Here is an 18,844-nt window from a genome sequence, read left to right as displayed (position 1 = left end):
GTCTGCTACATGTTCTCTTGTAGAAATATAGTGAGTGGACATTAGTCCACTTTTGATCTTTTCTCTCACAAAGTGGCAATCAATCTCTATATGTTTTGTCTGCTCATGATAGATTGGATTTACAGCTATTTGTAAAGCTGCTTTGCTATCACAGAAAACCTTCACTAGCATCTGTAAAGATACACCAAATTCTTTCAGCAATCCTACTAGCCATACCAATTCTGCACTAACAGCTGTCATGTTTCTATACTCTACTTCTACAGAACTTTTACTTACTGTCTGTTGCTTCTTAGACTTCCAGGAAATCAGTGATTCACCAAGCTTAATGACATAGCTTGTCACTAATCTTCCGGTGTTTGGGCAGGCTGCCCAGTCAGAATCACAATAGGCTGAAATCTCTTTTAACGATCCCTTCTTCAATAGTATTCCTTTTCATGGTGCTCTTTTTATATATTTCACCACTCTCATAGCTTCCTCTAAGTGTGATTGCTTTGGATGTTGCATAAGTTGACTTAGGACCTGCATTGCAAAGTAGATATCAGGTCTGGTTATAGTCAAATAGATCAACTTTCCAATCAACTTCTGATAGCCTCCAATATCTGTTAGCTCCTCATCTCTTTTGAGTCCTACATGCTTATCATAGTCAATAATAGTAAGCTTTTAATTTTGCTCAAGGGGTGAACTTGTAGGTTTAGCACCACTGAGTCCCAATTCTGATATAATCTCTAATGCATACTTTCATTGATTCAGTAAGATGCCTTTGTGTGACCTCATGATTTCAAATCCTAAAAAATATCTTAACTCTCCTAAGTCTTTCAACTTGAAGGACTTATGTAAGGTCCTTTTAACTTCATCAATCATATCACTGCTGCTCCCAGTAATCATCAAGTCATCCACATATACTAGGATGATTACTAAGTATGATCTTGACTTCTTTGTAAACAAGGAATGATCATAGGCACTTTGTAGGTATCCTGCCTTAGTAAGAACAGTAGTCAGCTTTATATTCCACTGCCTTGATTCTTGCTTGAGTCCATAAAGAGACTTAAGTAACCTGCAAACCTGACACTCCCCCTACCTACTGAATCCTTGTGGTAAAGTCATATACACCTCCTCACAAAGATCACCCTGCAGAAATGCATTGTTTACATCCATTTGGAATAACTTTCACCCCTTAGAGGCTGCAAGGCTAATCACAGTCCTCACTGTGACTATTTTTGCAACAGGTGAAAAAGTCTCATGGTAGTCAAGACCTATCTATTGTGTATAACCCTTAGCTACCAAGCGTGGCTTGAACCTGTCAATCTCACCATTTGCCTTGTATTTGATTTTGTATACCCACTTTGAGTCAATTGCCTTCTTTCCTGGTGGTAACTCTACTATCTCCCAGGTCATATTGGCTTCAAGTGCCTGAATTTCTTCTTGCATAGCTTTAATCCGTCTCTCATCTGTAGAGGCTTCATAGAAAGTTTTTGGTTCTGTAAGGGCAGAAAAATTGGTGAGATATGCTTGGTAGTGTTGTGGAAAATATGTGTAGTTGACATAATGAGAGATGGGATAGCATGGCTTCCAGCTAGTAACATAATCTTTGAGCCAAATTATTGATTTTGTGCCTCTGGTAGATTTCCTAATAGTGGGAGCTTCTGTATTATCAACAGGTTCAAATGACTGTAATTGTTGAGGTGTTGCTTGCTGCTCTTGTAATTTGCTTCAGTTTTCTTCATAACTGCTGGAGGTTCAACTACAACATCTTCTAATGCATTTGGCATATATACATTTGCTCTTGCTGACTCATCCAAGTCTGTATCTGATGAGTCTGTTGCTGTTTAGCTTGGTTGAGGGAGAATGGCAGGGATTGCCTCTGTATTCATACTTCCATTGCAAGTCTTCCAGAGTTGCAACAGGAACATCATCAACATTTGTTCTTGATGCACTAGTATTCATGTCTACTGGAACAAGAGTGAACAAATCCTCCTGACATGCTTCTTTACCTTGAAAAGGAAAGACATCTTCTCTAAAGTTTATATCCTAGCTGACAAAGAAAATGTTAGACTCTAAATCAAATATTTTTTACCCCTTTTGTTTCTCTAAGTACCTTATCATTACTGCCCTTCTTGCTCTAGGAGCAAACTTATCTCCTCTAGGGAGGGTACTTGCATAGCACAAAGAACCAAATACTCTCAAATGATCTATACTTGGTTGTTTACCATATAGAAATTCATAAGGAGCTCTTTTATTTAAGACCTCTGTAGGTATTTTGTTGATTAGGTATACTGTTGTCCTAATGCTCTCTCCCCGAGAATCTGATTGGCATATAACTTTGAATCTTAAGTGCTCTAGCCACATCAATGATGTGCCTGTGCTTCTTTTCCATTACTCCATTCTGTTGTGGAGTATATGGACAACTGCTTTGGTGAACAATCCCAAGTGAACTAACAACTCATTACACTAATTGTTGAAAATTTTTGTTCCATTGTCTGTCCTCAATGTCTTAACCATTGTACCAAACTGATTTTTGATCAAGGAAAGAAAATCTTTCAATACAACAAAGACTTCACATTTTGATTTCAGCAAACAAGTCCAAGTATACCTATTATAGTCATTAACCAAAGTGACAAAATATTATTTTCTATCATAGGTTGGTACCTTGTAAGGGCCCCATACATCAGCATGCACTAATTGAAGCACACAACTTGAACTACTATTAGTGATAGGAAATTTTAGTCTACTTTGTTTAGCTAGAGGGAAAATTTGACAGTCCTTTTGCATCTCTAGCTTCACTTTATTCTTCAAGTTTGGCAAATGTTGCATAGCATGTGTAGAGGCATGTCCTAGCCTTTAATGTCACAGTGTAGTTGTCACCCCTTCCTTGTAAAATGAACCAGCAGCAGCAACAACTCCTCTACTAAGTATGTAGAGTCCACTATCCTCTTTACTAATCCACAACACCCTGCCACTATATAGTCCCTGAAACACACAAAAATCAGGGAAAAAACATGCATAGCAGCATAAATCCTTAGTCAACTTGGACATTGAGAGCAGGATGAACTTAAAGTTTGGCACATATAAGACATTCTTAATTTTCTGATTCTCTAAGATTGTAGCATTTCCATCATGTGTGATTTCAGACCTATCTCATGTAGATGTTTGCACTCCATAACTATTTTGTCCCTCTATAGGTCTAATAAAATCCAATACATTTTTGCAGAAGGTTATGTGATGTGATGCTCCTGAGTCTATTATCCAATCATATACATATACATTGGATACATATATTAGACATCAATGACATAACACCTGTCATGTTTGAGGATCCTGTTAACTCTGATGATCTTGCACTCCTTTCTGCTAATGAAGTCTTCTCCAACAAGTTTACCAAATGTTTGTATTGTTATTTTGTGAGATAGTTTCCTTGTGGTTGATTTTTAGTTTCAATACCTGCATCTATGTTAGCATTATTAGCAAAAGGTTTATATGTACCTAGTTGCCCTTTCTTCTTACTTTTGAAATTTGGAAGATAGCCGATTATTTTGTAGCAGTTCTCTTTCAGGTGACCTTTATAACCACAGTGCTCACAAATCAGCCTTGGTTTCTTGCCTTTGAACATCTAACCTCTTCATGCAAGCATTGTCAGTGGTTCCTTGTTTGGTTCCACAACACCTAGTGCTCTTTGACTCTCCTCCTGCACAGTTACTGCATAAGCTTGATTTACTGATAAAACTAGCTTTCTCTGCAGTACATTGCTTCTCACTTGACTGTTGCTCTCATTGTGACCCATAAGGAACTGCAACAATCTTTGTCTCACTAGATGTTCCATATAGGGCCTCGATTCTTCACAGTCACAAGAGGGCAATGGTGCCAAAATATCCAATTCATCCCATAGATATTTCATTTTAGAGAAATATGAGGCAACCGACTCAGTTCCTTGCTTCAGACTTGCAATCTCAACCCAAAGTTGATAGATCCTGGTCAAATTATCCTTATCAAATCTCTCTTTAAACTCATCCCATACCTTCTTTGCACTAGAAACATACATGATGTTAGGCACCAATTCACTAGCTACAGTTCTACCTAACCACGAAACCACAACATCAATGCATCTTTCCCACTGTATCTCCAATTCTCCTTTGTACGATCCTTTTACACATGTACCGTCCACAAAATCTAACTTGTTCTGCACTAACAGTGCAACCCTCATTGCTCTGCTCCACAGGGCATAATATTTTGGCCCTGTGAGCTTTAACGAGATCAATATTGTTCCAGGCAGGGGCGGACCCAAGTGGTGAGAAGTGGGTTCAACTGAACCTGCTTCGTCAAAAAATAATACTGTATATATGTATAAATTATGGCTAAAGCAAGGTAAATTTTGTATAGAAATTACTTTTCAACCCGCTTATACGGCTTATACCGCTTATGTTAGTTATGGACTTCTCCGATTGAACCCGCTTGCACAAAATCCTTGGTCCGTCACTGGTTCCAGGTGCATCTGAATCTCGAAGAAACAGTGGTGATTGTGTGGTAGTTGTGCGATCTATCTGTCGCCATGATCGAGCTCTAAGTTCTGCAATTTAAGTACTCCAATCTACGCAATTACAATAATCGCTGCTCTGATACCATGTCAATTTGTTGAATCTACACTCTATGAATCAAGCTTCATAACATGCAAAATGAATCTAGGGTTGTGTATGATAAAATCTAGAAAGAGAAATGGGGAGAAGAGATGGAGAGTAGAGAGAATATTTTTAGCTTCAGTAAAAGGAAAATGATACAACTGAATTGAGGAAGGGCACTGTTCTATATAACAGAATCACGTGACCTTCACACCCCTCTAACAATGTGACCCTTAAAGTTCTTTTGTCTACACTTAGGTCCCTCAATTAGTTTCTTAACTAACCAATTCATTCTAATGCTCTTGATAATTGCTACATAAATTTTTTATTTTATGTATATTTACTATGTGTTGTCTACCCTTGACTTTTCGGTGTATAACTAATTTTTTATATTTTGACACCCTTTGATGGAAGTTGTGGTTCCGCGAACTGCAGATAGCAGTGTGCTTCTTTGAATATAATCAGCACCCACCGATGACAAATTTTTAGAATTTAGAATTAATCGGTTTAGAATAACTGTATTTTTATAATATGTATATATTATTAATATTTTACATATCTCTAAGAAATATAGTCAATAGTCTCAAGTCATAAAATTAGTCAGTCATCACTTAGATTTGTACCAAAGAAATATTAAGCAGAAAAAGTCTATTATTACGGAGATGATAATTTTTTTTTTGAGTTCCCATTTAGTTTCGTGTTAACTACAATATGTCGTCATTACAAGAAAGGTCAACTAATCAACGTCAAACTTCCCAACTACAAAACCCTATAAATAACTAACCCCATAAAAATCCTCAATTTCATTCCTCTCATATCGTACAATAAAAAAAGTGTAACATTTCAAGAAAACATGGTGCTTATACCAACAAAGAGAGAAAGAGAAGAAGAAGAAGAGGAAAATTTCCATAGCGTAACAACAATGGCAAATTTCTTGATGTTATTCTCAAACCAATCAAATGATTATCATTTTGACAATATTATGAAGTACAACAACTCAACAACTAATCGAGTTTTCGAGTGCAAGACTTGTAATCGTAAATTTTCATCTTTTCAAGCATTAGGTGGCCATAGGGCAAGTCACAAGAAGCCAAGATTGATCAATATGAGAGAATTGAATAACATGCAATTATTTCAGTTGCCTAATATTAAACCTAAAACACATGAGTGTTCCATTTGTGGGCTTGAGTTTGGTTTAGGACAAGCTTTAGGAGGGCATATGAGAAGACATAGAGCTGTAATGAATAATGAAAAAATTCAAGATCCTTTACGTATTCCTCAAGTTGTTAAGAAATCGAAGAGAGTTTTGTGCTTGGATTTGAACTTGACGCCATTGGAAAATGATCACTTGGAGTTTAATTTGGGTGCAGATTCAGTTTTCTTCTGATCTTCTTATGGATGTTGTATTTATTTATTTGTTTGGTTGATGTAAATTGTTCCTCCTATATATATTTCTTCATTTTTGGTATAAACACCAACAACTGATAAATTTTTGGGAAAATAATACTGTATAGCTATTCTCAAAGTAAAGTCAAAAAAAAATATTTTTTTTATATATATATACATTCTGTATATTATATTATTATACAAATTTTATATATTTTTCCAGCTACCGAATATAATAACTTATGGCGGGGCTAAAAGTGAAAAAGCCCCTAAATTTTTATCATGTGCCAAACCACCCTAAGGTGATTTCTTGTGGAGTAATAAAGAATTGATAAGCATAGGTAACTTCTATATCTTTTCCCACTTTGCAATCTCTTGTGGTAAAAAGATTGATGATTTTGACCTTTTATAGGTCAACTCAACTTGGAATAAACCACGTGGCGATAGCTGATCCTAATAACTTAGGCCTATGTAGGACCATTATGAATGAGCCAAATTTTTTTTCATTTGGGTAAACAATTTTGGGAAACTTACACAAATATCCTAAATAAATCTTAACTTATTAATCCCTAGTCATTAATCATAGACTTATCAAAATTAGCCAACAAAAATTGAAAAACCAAATAATAGGGTTCTTTCTCTCAAAGAATCATATGCAAAAATCACCTTCCATATTTTTAAGCGTGATTAACAACACTAGATACAAGACGGAAAGGAAATTTTATGGATGAGGTAACAAATAAGGTGATGAAATACAAAATATATATACAATATTCCAAAAATCTAAACAAAAAAGGAACTTTTTCAATGGTTATAGTTGAAATTCATTGAAAATATATAGATAAGTCAATATACAAAATTTGAGGAAGATTGGAGGTGATTTGGACTGATTTTGTATCAAAATTCGTAATTAAATCGAGTTCAAAAAAGTCTTCTGCGACACATGTATCAAACATGTATCTCACACACAGGTATACATGGATATACATGTGATACACAATAGATACAAATATGATACATATGTGATACACATATCATTTTTTTCATGTTCAGTTTTTACCGAATTTTCAATTCAAACAACCTTAAAACTTCACCAAATCATCCCAAAACTGAGATTCAAACTCCTTAAGTTGTTCTCAATCTATTCTAATAACACCCACTCAAAACAAAGCCAAAATTTGATATTTTTTTGCTACAAATAGCTATTTGGCTAATATTAGTAATATTTTATCAATTGACCAATTTTTGTAATGAGCTACCTATAAATGGACATAGCTGGTAATTTCTGAACAATTTTCTCCTACTTCATGGTACATATATTTCAAAGAAGAATTAACCTAAATAGTCGCTTTTTCAACTGCTTAAACTAAAAATAGACGGTATATTTTTTATATATATATATATATATATATATATATATATATATATATACGGATAGAAAAATAAATTATAAATATGGCTAGCTATTTGTATAAATATAGCCATTATTAATGCAGAGTAAAGCTTGAAAATTAGAAAAAAATAAAAAAGAACACTAGATTCAAAACTTACCCATAGCTTGATTCTACTGTAATATAGCAATTTACATCTGCATTGTATAAAAAAAGAAAGAGAGATCTTTCGGTGATTAGTAAGAAAGAGAGAAATTGAGATTGCAAATCCTTGGAAAAGGAAAAGAATCGGAAATGTAGGGGGATCATAAAGAAAGAGATTTGGGTGATTTAGTAAGTAAGAGAGAAATTAGGTTTGAAATCTTTTGGAAGAGGAAAAGAATCGGAAATGTAGGGGGTTATTGGAAATTGGTGGGGGATGGGGGGGGGGGGGATCATGGATAGTAACTGATAATGGCTAAATTTAAGGGATCTTCAATTTTCTTCTTTTTTATGGTAGTAAAATTTCTCTACCCTAGAGGGGGTAGAGAGGCCAAGTCCAAATAAGCTGACCTGATTAAGCCCAACACAGGCCGCATATAATCTTACTTAGTGGGGTTTGGGGAGGGTAGCTTGTACACAGATCTTACCCCTACCATGGAGTAGAGAGGCTGTTTTCAATAGAGACTTGGCATCCTTCCCTCCAAGAACTTCCAACCTTGCTCTTGTGGAGACTCGAACTCAGGGGCGGATCTATTAAGGCCCGAGGGGGTGGTACGTCACCCCGCAAGCTTCGGTAGAAATTATATGTATATATGTATTTATATGCCCGAAATCAGTTAAATAAAAGGGTTGCCACCCGGAGCAACAAAAGTCACTAAGGTGCCAGTGGTAGAAGATCACCATGTCATCCTTAAGGCGAGGGATCGAACTGGCCTTGTGACAATTTTGTGATGTTTTGGCTTTCTTGCTTCAGATAGACAACAATTTGACTACAATTACGAAAGTAACCTAAACTACATTTCACTGTTTCCTTTCTTTGTTTAATTTTAATTTGAGTTAATAAGGATTCCTTCATATTTATTAGTCGGAGTATCACGGTAGTTCATGATCGTTATTATCAATTTATATTATATTCTCTTAGAATTAATATAAATATTAGGAAAATTACCATAAAAGGTACTATAATTATGTTACATAGTTTAAATAAGAAAATTATTTATATAAGCTTATTGGAACTTAAAGTTTAGGACTTTCTACTCAAATAAAAAAAAGATTTAATAACTATACTTTTAGTTAATCTTAAAGTTATAAATATTAAAAAAAATTGATGATAATTTTATCAATATAAAATTTATTTTAAAAGATAAAAAATTCCACCAACATTATATATATATATATATATATATATATATATATATAATTCTTCTCCCGAGAATCTTCTCTCCATTAGAACGAAACCCCTTATTGCGTCAAACTGTCATAATTAGTACATTTTTTTTGTTTAATTAATTTGTCCGTATAAATTGAAAGACAAATAATTCGAGCAGAAGCACATAACTAATCAAACAGACTAAATATTTACTCTATTTGGACCATATAAATATACAATATTTAGACTGTATAAATAAGAACATGTATATGTTCAAAGTAATATGGCACCCGCAACATCTAAATCCTAGATCCGCCTCTGCTCGAACTCACAACCTCTTAGTTGGAAGTGGAGATTGCTTACCATCAGATCAACCCCTCTTGTCTTTGTAGTTCATATTGATAGAGTAAAATATTAATCAAATTTTCGTATGCGTCATTTGCACATAATAGCTAGCACGCCTACTCTGAATGAACATTAAATCTTCATTTGATTGATCTCATATATGTTTACCGTTCAAAGAATGCTCAGTTTTCCGTTAATGTTCAAAATATAAGTGCCTCTCGTCAATTGATATTGAGTGTAAGTTGAATAGTGCTAATGCTAATTAGGTGCATTGCACATTAATCTTTGTAGTCTAATCACTAATAATGAGAGTGATATGTTTGATGAAGACTGATTAAGGCTCTATTTGCAAATAACATAAAGGCCTTTTGAAATACAGTTTACACAGGCAAAAACTTTGCTCTTATAATTTATAGACCAACATCAATTTTCTGCATAATTTGAAGTATAAGTTGAGTGAATGGGGAGAATAATGGTAATTTGTAAGGACTTTGTTGGAGAATATACCAGCTTAAGGTGTTGGGACTCCCTAACCTTTTCTATCTATCTTTAGAAGTAGGGCGAGTTAGTCCGTTCCTTTCCCGTGAAGGTTTTGGGATATGTGACCAGATGCTTCCTCCAGATCTAACGTCTCTATCAACTAAATTCTCTTTTCTTCACCGGATCGATACTAACTTACCTACTCCTGCTCCTACCGGAGGTGTTCATGGTTCTGTTTAGATTGATTTTCCCTTTTAAAAAAAACTAAATTAATTAAGTCAAATTTTAAAATACTGGAACTAAATCAATCCAATTGAGTCGGTTTTTAATCGATTAAATTTTTTTTTTTACTTTTTTTTTATAAAAAATATGTGAAAACTATATTATCATACACATATTCTATCGACTATATTCTAGCATAATACTAGCCAAAACCAATTATTCTTTAAGAAAAAATTCATCTACCAAGATATTTTAATGAAATTGAATTAAATTGTGGTGAATAATTTAAGGACTCAAATAAAAATAAGTTGTTTCAAAATAGATTCTTGAACTTATCAAAATAAAGACTATAAATCAAACTAGAAAATAAATGCAAAGAACTAAATTGCTAAGCAAAGACTAGATAACAAACTAAACCAAAAGTGTAAAAGATTAATATGTACGGTAAAATTTATAAATTTTATATAGGAATACACATATATATGTATAATTATAATTTTTTTAAATAGGTATTTGTATTGGTTTGATTTTTTCAGTTAATTTTTTGCTTAAAACCAAAGTCATACAAAATTTTATTGGTTTTACAATTAAAAATCAAAACCAAAATGCGATTTTTTTTCTTCGTCTGAATCAATTTTCGGTTTGGTTTGATTTATCGCACTCCTAACCGGCTTATATCATCCTGTTATCATAAGGTAAGAACCTTTGAAAATTGTTTTTTCAAAAGTAAATTTTGAAGAGCATTAATGGTTGGATCCAGCTTATATTTATTAGTCGCTTTCTATGTACTGCTGGAATCATTTAATTAACTTTACAATCATGATAATCACGATTCTTACTACCCCATTTTACTTAATGTCCTTGTCCGTAATTTTCTCATGTCAATATGACCCACAATATTCTACTAAAAATCTAATCTCTTTTACTTTCCTCTTCATACATATTTATACTAAATCATTAAATCATATATATTTGCATTTAAGTTCTTATAATTTGCCATGATAAATTATGATTGAGGGGGCATTGAGAGAGCAATTAGTTAAAACGGAATAATTTGTTAAAAATGTCACATCGAAATTAAAATTATACAACATCACGGAGTATTGTCTTGTACACTAATTTGTTGTGCAGATAAAACCTTGTGCCAAAAAAATAAAAGAGTAAAAAATTCAAGCTCATTTGCTATAAGTAATACACTAATGGTGTCATTTGAAGTCAATTCTTGGTGTCTCTTTAATAATAGATTGGTAATCTAGAAAAGATAATGTAACATGTTAAATTTCAAATTTTATATTAAATCGTGTGAATATATTTTTATGTTGTTGACAAGAAGCGTGATCAAGTAATTTAGGATAAAACAAGTAGTATATGATTAATTTCTTATTTACAAAATATTTGAATTTTAAATTTAGAAACACTAGAGAGGAAAATATATCAAGGTTTTAAAACTTTTACCATTTTCCTCAGATTTGTTTTACGTAATTCCTTAGCTCATCCGTTTTGTCCGAGTACTGAAGCTGTAGATAAGATGGGATTTAAGAAGAAATAATCTAATTACCCTCCTATAAATGAAAAATAATTAATTCCTGTGTAATTTATTCATTGTAACTGCTTATTTAATTATGTAATCTCCTTTAGATTTTTCTTGATAAGTTTTCATATGAAATATCAGAGTCTATCCAGCTTAGCATTGAGACATCCAGCTTAAGTGTGGACACAACATCGGCTGTTTGCACCAACCTATATTAACTCATTATAGTTAATTAATTAAATTAGATGAGAATGCATATAATTTATCATGGTTAAATGATTGAAGTCCACATGCAAGATACATGTCATGTATCTATTGGTTTGGTGTAAATACCTGATGCGGATAAGTTTTTTCCCATCAAAAGTCAATCTTGCTCCAAAATTATATAATTTAGATTAAAAAATTATATCTTATGCCTTTAAACATTATATTTTGAAAATAATAAAACTAAAAAACAGGCTTGAGCCTCGTGATGTCTTAGGATTTATGTCTCGTCTCGTCTAGCAATAACTTTTAAAATACTATATATCAATAGCTTACTATAAAAACAAAAAAAAAAAAACGATAATTATCATGACGTTAAGATTCGAGTAATATTGTGTATTCAAATCTTTACGTCTCATCTATAATTAATAAAACGTCTCGATTTATTCATTCACCTTCCAAAATCTAATTATGAACAACTTATCATAAGATCCGTAATGATAAACTATTAGTCATGATATCAAGCTTCGAGTAATATTGTGTGTTCAAATCTTTAATTGCTTTTTGTTATCTAATAGGTTTTTATTGTTTTTTTATCCATAGCAAGAACAAAATTTTGACGGCTAAGATCACTTTCTTCCGAAAAAGTTCCCTCCAAATTCAACAAAACAACGGCTAAGATCATCTCCCCTTGAAACGTATCGAATAATATACAAAGGCGTACTACGTTATTTATCGTAGACCGCGTGGTAGACGATCTCTCCGCACATTAGTATAAAACCCCTGAGCTTTTCCTCTCAGTCTCACTCGTCAAATTTCAGTGTTCTTTTCATTTTCTGAGAGAATTTAGGAGAAAACACTGAACTCAAAAGACTGTCCGACTGATTTCACCGGAAATTCATCCCGGAGAATTCGCCGGCGATTGAGGTGAACTGTTCGAAAAACTCAGTCATTATGCTTAATTCATTTAGTTAGGGCTTAGCTTCACGTTGATCATCGATATAAATGCATGATATATTTTTACATGTATATAATCTTATATATACCTGAATTTGTTTTTGATGGAGCTGTAAACTGATTTTTATTATTAAATTATATGAAATGTATGATATATGAAATGCTAGTGGAGGTAGAGGGTACACCCTATGGAATTAGGCAAGGTGCGCACAAGCTAATCCGGACACCTTCCGTAATAAAAAATAAAGATATAAAAAGAATTAAAAAAATTATGATGGTGGTATCGAGGCAGCTTGAGCACACCTCGACTATTGCATTGGGTATCTGCTACCTCCTACGTCCCAAATTTTCATTTTGTCAATGGTAGCGATGTGATGTTGAACTTAGCACATCTACCTGAGAAGTAACAGATTATTTATTAATTTTTTATCTTCAATATTTTTGGTATTCTGCTTGATTTAATCTACCATTGTAATTTTGTGTTTTTTAATTATCAGTTTTTTCCCCCATTTTATTAGGTCTAGTGTTGAATTTATTCCCTCGTTTGTTTTCTAATTATTTTATTTTCATTCTTGGCTTTGCTTTTGAAGTTGGAATGTCGTTCTAAACGTAATGGAGAGATTGTAGCATTGGTAGAGCTGGGTAGCTGCTAGTCTGAATTGGAGTTATCTGTACGTCAAATCGGAGGACTACATTTGAAATACTTGGAAATGGTAAAGTTTTTTATTTGAATTATTTCAGCATTTATGCACATTCTGTTGCACTAGACAATTTTTAACTGTTGTAAGACTATTATTTTTATGTTTCTCGCGTTCCTGTTAAATTTGGCAGTAATTCTTTCTTGCATTTCAATCTCAAAGCATGCTACAATGTTTTTTTTTTTTTTTTTTTTTTTTTTTACATTTTGGCATAAGCTTAATCTTTTTCATGTTGAAGAATTGTTGGTTCATGCTGTATAAAATTAATTGAGTTCAGTTGTTCGAACCAAAAGGTTGCATTACTGGTATTCCGTTCTGCATTCTGAGACAGGATACATTTTGACTCCTCCTTGGCTTGTAGAGGGTACTTCATTGATCTCATCTTGTTTGTTCGATATATATTTGTTCAGTCAGCAGATGCACCTGATTAGATGCATTTATCTTCTCGCTCCCTTTCCGGTAACTATTTCTATATCCGTGATATATTTAGTGTACTAGAATTTAGTTGGTTCAATATTCAAAGCAGGTAGCTTTATTCCTCGTATCTAGCCATTTGTGTTTAGATTTTTTTCCTTTTCCCAATTAGGAATTTTATTTTTCAGAGAAAGTTTTAAGTGCTATTGCAGGCTGTTTCCATTCAGGTTTTTTGATAAGTCAGTCTAAAGCTTTTCAAATAATGCTCCAATATTCAAGATGGGAAGGGAAATTAGGAAAGATAACTAAAGGAGTGCCTTATTAGTCATGAAATGCATGCATGTTTCTCAAACGTATAGGGAAAGGAGCAAAACTAACATAATCTTGTTACCAACATCCGTAATTTTATGCCAGGGATGCATTAATGAAGACACTTGTTTTGTTAAACAAGTAATAGCCATTTACTTATCAAAAGAAAAAAAACAAGTAATAGCCATTCTTCTGGATATAAATGCAATAATATCATGCTAATAATACAAAAATGTGTATGTCAGATTGGTATTGTATTCAAATTACCCGTAGGCGTACTTCATAGCTATATTTTTGCCCATTTACCTTAAGTGGTCTCTACAATAACTTTTTCCTGCTTTTCCTTTTTGAAAGTACTATACCTATTGTCTTCGACTTGCCAAGTAGGACGTATTGTGACTTAATAACCTATTAATATATCAGGTTGCATTCCTGATCAGATTCTTTGAACTGGTCTTTAGCTTTAATTTCCAAAAGACAGCAGCTGAGGATTACCTAGACTTTTAATGTATATAGTTTAAGGAAGAAGGGTCATAAATACCGATGTGCTATAAAAACTTGCTCAAGTTTATCCTCCATTATACTTGGGGTCTATCCAAACCCCTGCTGATAGGAAAAAGTCTCAATTAGACCCTTTCCAATTAATGATCTTCCAGTTGTTTTTATTCACTTTTTGCTGATGCATCTGCCAATGTGGACACTTATCTCCTCTATTAATTTCACCTTCCCTTTTTTCATCAATATCGTTCTGGCCAACACTTCCAGATAAGGGTTTTTCATCAATTAATTTCATCTCCCTTCTTCGTTTGAAAGTAAGGGTTTAGCGCTGAGTTTTCTTCAATATCTGAAGGACATGTGTCAGCACCTCAAATCCCGTATGCCAAGAGCTTGTCAAATGATTTGCTTAAACAAGTCTTTTTCCTTTGAGACTTAATTTAATCTCTGAAATTTACTTGTTTTTATTTCAAACAAAGATTTGAAAAAAAAATTCTTCCCAGTTTTGATCAAAATAAAATCTATTGAAAGCAATCAGAACAAAAATAGAGTTACCGTGTTGGATAATCTGAACTTTTTCAATTGGAAAAAACGATCAACTTCAAGCTCAAGCTGTTTTTGCAGCTCCCCTTTGTTTAGCATCTCTTTTATCTGCAAATCCAGCAGCAGATTCCTTTCCTTGAGCATCTTCTCCGTCTTCTCTCTATCGATTCTTAGCTTCTCAAGATTTTTACAAATGGCGCTGAGCTCCTCCGCTAAGGATGATTCGAATCGAATGTTCTGCCTGAGTGCAGATTGGCTTTTCCTTTCTCGGAGTTGAGAATTTTGGATAAAAATTCTCTTGTTTGAGTTGTCGGTTAGTGAGATCTCGATCCACATATTTCCTGTTTCGGCTTGGGATGATTATTTGGATTGGTGGTAAGTGGAGTCGCCAGAGTACTCTTTGGTTGAAGGGGTTTCCAATCATATTTTGGCGGGGGGTTATCTGATTGTTGAGATAGATAATGGAGTTGTCTAAGGCATTTTCTTTACCAAAATGGCATCTCCTGGCATACCAGATTTCACGTTGGCATGGATTTCACGTAGTAACACACTCCTTCAGACATTGAAAAATTATTTCAACCCTAAATCCTAACTTTCAAAAGAAGAAGAAAGGGAAAGGAAATTAATTGATGGAGAACTCCAACTTGGAAGAGTTGACCGGAGACCTAATTTACGAAGAAGATAAGCAGAAATTAATAAAGGGGACAGAAGTATCCACATTGACGGACACATCAGCAAAAGCGAATTAAAAAATTCAGCTGGAGGATCGTTATGCGGGAAGGAAAAATTGAGATTTTCTTCTTTTGGGGTGGGGGTGAGGGTGGGGTGGTTTGAATAGACCCAACTATAAAAGTGGTAAACATGAGCAATTTCATAAGTGCAGGCGTATTTTCGACCCTTTTCCCATCTTTTAAATAGTTACAACTGACTTTGCTAGCGACCTTTCTCTTTTAGGTAATCTATTTTCCTCCCAAACAAATATAGAAGTTAAAGAAAACAAACTCATGCATATCGATTAGGCCTTCTGCATATGACTATCATATGCTCATTATTTATCCTGAAGTTGGTCATTTCCCTTCCAAATTGCTTCGTACTCATTTCCCTTCCAGGTTGCTTTTACTATTACAACCTGAATTATTTCTTTTCCTCTCGTTGACAATTGTTATGTGATCTTCCCAGTCTTTACAGAATAAGGGCCTTTGGGTGCTAAAAGACAATGGTCCTCTAACTGATGGAGAGATGGGCGGCGAGACTTCGTTGAGGATTGAACAGAAGCGTGCTCATCAATTTTTTATGGATGCTTCTGAAGGGGAGTTATTCTCCAATAAGAAACAAGCTCTGCAGTCTGTCAGCGATAAACCAATTTCAACACCTGCAAGTCTGAACTTTTCCTTCTGGGGTAATGCATTTAATTCTCAGTCTGCCCCACTTCATTCTAGTGATCGATCACGTGCACCTGAGCCTCTAGGCACATTCAGCTTTGGCGATACAAACGTCTTCTCTTCAGGCAATGAAAATGTGACAACAGAAAGAAACCGTTTCATGAATCTTCTTCAAAATAATTCAACTGTGAGTTTATCAATGTCTCATGCTGGGGAAGATCCTGTTTATCAGAATGCTGGAACTAGAGAAGCCAGGGTCAATCTTGCAAATGAATATACAAGTGGTTATCCTTTTTCTTTGCGGAACTCTTCAAATATTGGAGAAGATAGCATAAATGCTACAGCTGTAGGACTAACATATAGTGCTGGAATTGGAAATGTCATTTCAATGGGGCACGACTTCGCAGAGGGCGAACAAACCGCCACTCCTATAGGCAATACAGTCAACAAGGTGAATGGAAATCGCATGCTAATGGGTCATCAGTACGGCAGGGGTGACTGCAGTCTGTATCTTATGGATCAATCATTTGACAAAGGAAACGGCTATTACAGAACAGCAAATCAGCCATACATGGAAAATGGAAATTTCACACCAATACCATCTTATGGCAAGGCGCATGAGAATTTCATTTCTATGTTCCCTTCTTATAGTAAAGCTAATGAAAACTTCATGCCTGTGGGTCTGACTGGTAATGCAGAGATTGGTGTTGCCTTTAGGTGCCCAACTCCTGATAAAGTGGTAGAAGCTGTCATATCAACTGGTACTTGCAGCAAAGAAAATTCAAGCTTCATATCAATGAGTAAGGGTGAAAGAGCCACCATATCTTTTGGGGAGATTCAGCAAGAGCATGGAGGAAATAATCCTTCTGACAAGGTCATCAGCAGCTATGATATGTTGATAAGTGAATCCTCTCTTGAAGCTTCAGAATCACTGACAGAGAGAAGTACAGTGGAGCACTCTGCAGATCAAATTGAGATTGTTGCTCCAGAAACTACTGTCAGAACAGAAAACATGTCCAAGCAGAAGGCGCAGAAGACACCTAAGAGTTCCCCGAACAATTTCCCATCCAATGTTAAAAGTCTATTGTCAACTGGTATGCTTGATGGAGTGCCGGTGAAGTATGTCTCGTGGTCAAGAGAGGTACGTTTTGATTTTGAATTCTTCAGTGATGTTTAGAGGTTTTTGTTCTGAGTATCTTTTACATGCATACATGCAGAAAACTGTTCGAGGAATTATTAAAGGGACTGGTTACTTGTGTGGCTGCAATGACTGCAAGCTGTCCAAGGCAAGAACTTTTAGTGTTCTATTATATGTTTTCGGCAATTCAGCCAAGATGCTTCCTCAAAATTTCATGTCTAAGGGGGCATTAATGTTTTTTACGCAGAATCTAAATGCTTTTGAATTTGAGCGTCATGCTGCTTGCAAGACCAAACATCCTAACAATCATATTTACTTCGAGAATGGGAAGACAATTTATGCCGTGGTCCAGGAGTTAAAGAATACCCCTCAGGAAAAGCTGTTTGAAGCAATTCAAAATATCACTGGTTCTCCTATCAACCAGAAAAATTTCCAAACTTGGAAAGGTGAATACTCTGTTTCTCCATAAGTGCAAGACACATTTTTCTTTTACTTGTTTATTCCTTCTAGTTTGAGGTGGTAAAATGGATTAGTGTGTGATAAATGTATGACAAAAGTAATCACGTGTTCTAACGGGTTTGGATAAGTATGTGAAAGCTGCTCTTATTTCCCCCCATTTATAGCTAGACCCGTTTAATTAGCCGATGTGTCCTGTGTTACCTATTTCACTCATTAACCAATTTTACCACCTCTACTACTATTCTATTTTAACACTCATTTTTTCATCTTGTATACAGCTTCCTATCAAGCTGCTAGTCGTGAGCTTCAGCGTATCTATGAAAAAACTGAAGTGGCAAAACCATCTTGATTTGCAGACTCTTTTGCTCCTGGTTTTTCTTGAGGTCCACTGATGGAGCAACTGTACTCTATTTTTGAAATTCTGAACAAGTTTTGATTCTATAGATACCCCAGGCAGATGGTGATGTATTATATGGGGTTCTAATTACTGTGACGGCTAAATATGCTATATAAAATGTCAACTCTTTTTGGTCTTTAACATTCTTACTGCAGTTCCTGAATTTGTTTTATTAATTGTTTTGGCTAAATTGGGGCTGTTAGTTGTTGATAGCATGGTATGTGACAAGTTATTTTCTGTTTGAGAATAACATCTGAAAATATTCAGTGGAATGAGCTCCCAGATAATGTTGTTAGCGGTGTTTTTTACTATGTTCAAAGTGGCCAAGATGTGAGCAGGTAATAACTGGATCAGCTATCCATTAACATGGATATTTTGTGGCTGAAAAGTTGGATCGGATCTTAGAATTAGCTTAACCATTTGCACCCAAGGGTATGGCCTAGTGGTCACTGATGTTTGTGTAAATCTTGGAGATCAGAGTTCAAATTCCGATTGACAAAAAACATTAGTACTTGTGTCGGTAAAAAGTAAC

At 34.5% G+C, this 18,844-nt stretch overlaps 3 protein-coding genes across 3 annotated transcripts; 2 read left to right on the top strand and 1 right to left on the bottom strand.

Moving 5' to 3' along the window:
• Window positions 1-3,616: 3,616 nt before the first annotated feature.
• On the bottom strand, window positions 3,617-4,198 carry LOC138889257 (uncharacterized). The gene has a single exon (XM_070172539.1). It carries the CDS (start codon window positions 4,196-4,198, stop codon window positions 3,617-3,619), a length of 582 nt encoding a protein of 193 aa, XP_070028640.1.
• Window positions 4,199-5,443: 1,245 nt separating this feature from the next.
• LOC104221735 (zinc finger protein ZAT11-like) lies at window positions 5,444-6,043 on the top strand. Its single transcript, XM_009772855.1, has one exon. The coding sequence runs from the start codon at window positions 5,464-5,466 to the stop codon at window positions 5,995-5,997; it is 534 nt and encodes a 177-aa protein (XP_009771157.1). The 5' UTR covers window positions 5,444-5,463; the 3' UTR covers window positions 5,998-6,043.
• A 6,280-nt stretch (window positions 6,044-12,323) lies between these two features.
• Window positions 12,324-18,453, top strand: LOC104221736 (uncharacterized). The gene is made up of 6 exons (XM_009772856.2): window positions 12,324-12,447; window positions 13,068-13,190; window positions 16,116-17,459; window positions 17,536-17,604; window positions 17,704-17,902; window positions 18,194-18,453. Exons 2-6 carry the CDS (start codon window positions 13,188-13,190, stop codon window positions 18,262-18,264), a joined length of 1,686 nt encoding a protein of 561 aa, XP_009771158.1. The 5' UTR covers window positions 12,324-12,447; window positions 13,068-13,187; the 3' UTR covers window positions 18,265-18,453.
• Window positions 18,454-18,844: the final 391 nt, after the last annotated feature.

This window comes from Nicotiana sylvestris, chromosome 4 (assembly GCF_000393655.2).
Source record: "Nicotiana sylvestris chromosome 4, ASM39365v2, whole genome shotgun sequence".
Lineage (NCBI taxonomy): Eukaryota > Viridiplantae > Streptophyta > Magnoliopsida > Solanales > Solanaceae > Nicotiana > Nicotiana sylvestris.
Note: the sequence above shows the minus strand (reverse complement) of the source record. Positions and strands in the feature narration are given on the sequence as shown.

Bases quoted from the DNA above. Each gene is read 5' to 3' on its own strand.
- LOC104221735 (XM_009772855.1), top strand. From the start codon at position 5,464: ATGGTGCTTATACCAACAAAGAGAGAAAGAGAAGAAGAAGAAGAGGAA.
- LOC138889257 (XM_070172539.1), bottom strand. From the start codon at position 4,198: ATGAGGGTTGCACTGTTAGTGCAGAACAAGTTAGATTTTGTGGACGGT.
- LOC104221736 (XM_009772856.2), top strand. The intron at 17,460-17,535 runs GTACGTTTTGAT...GCATACATGCAG, and splicing joins ATGTCTCGTGGTCAAGAGAG to AAAACTGTTCGAGGAATTAT. The intron at 17,605-17,703 runs GCAAGAACTTTT...TTTTTTACGCAG, and splicing joins ATGACTGCAAGCTGTCCAAG to AATCTAAATGCTTTTGAATT.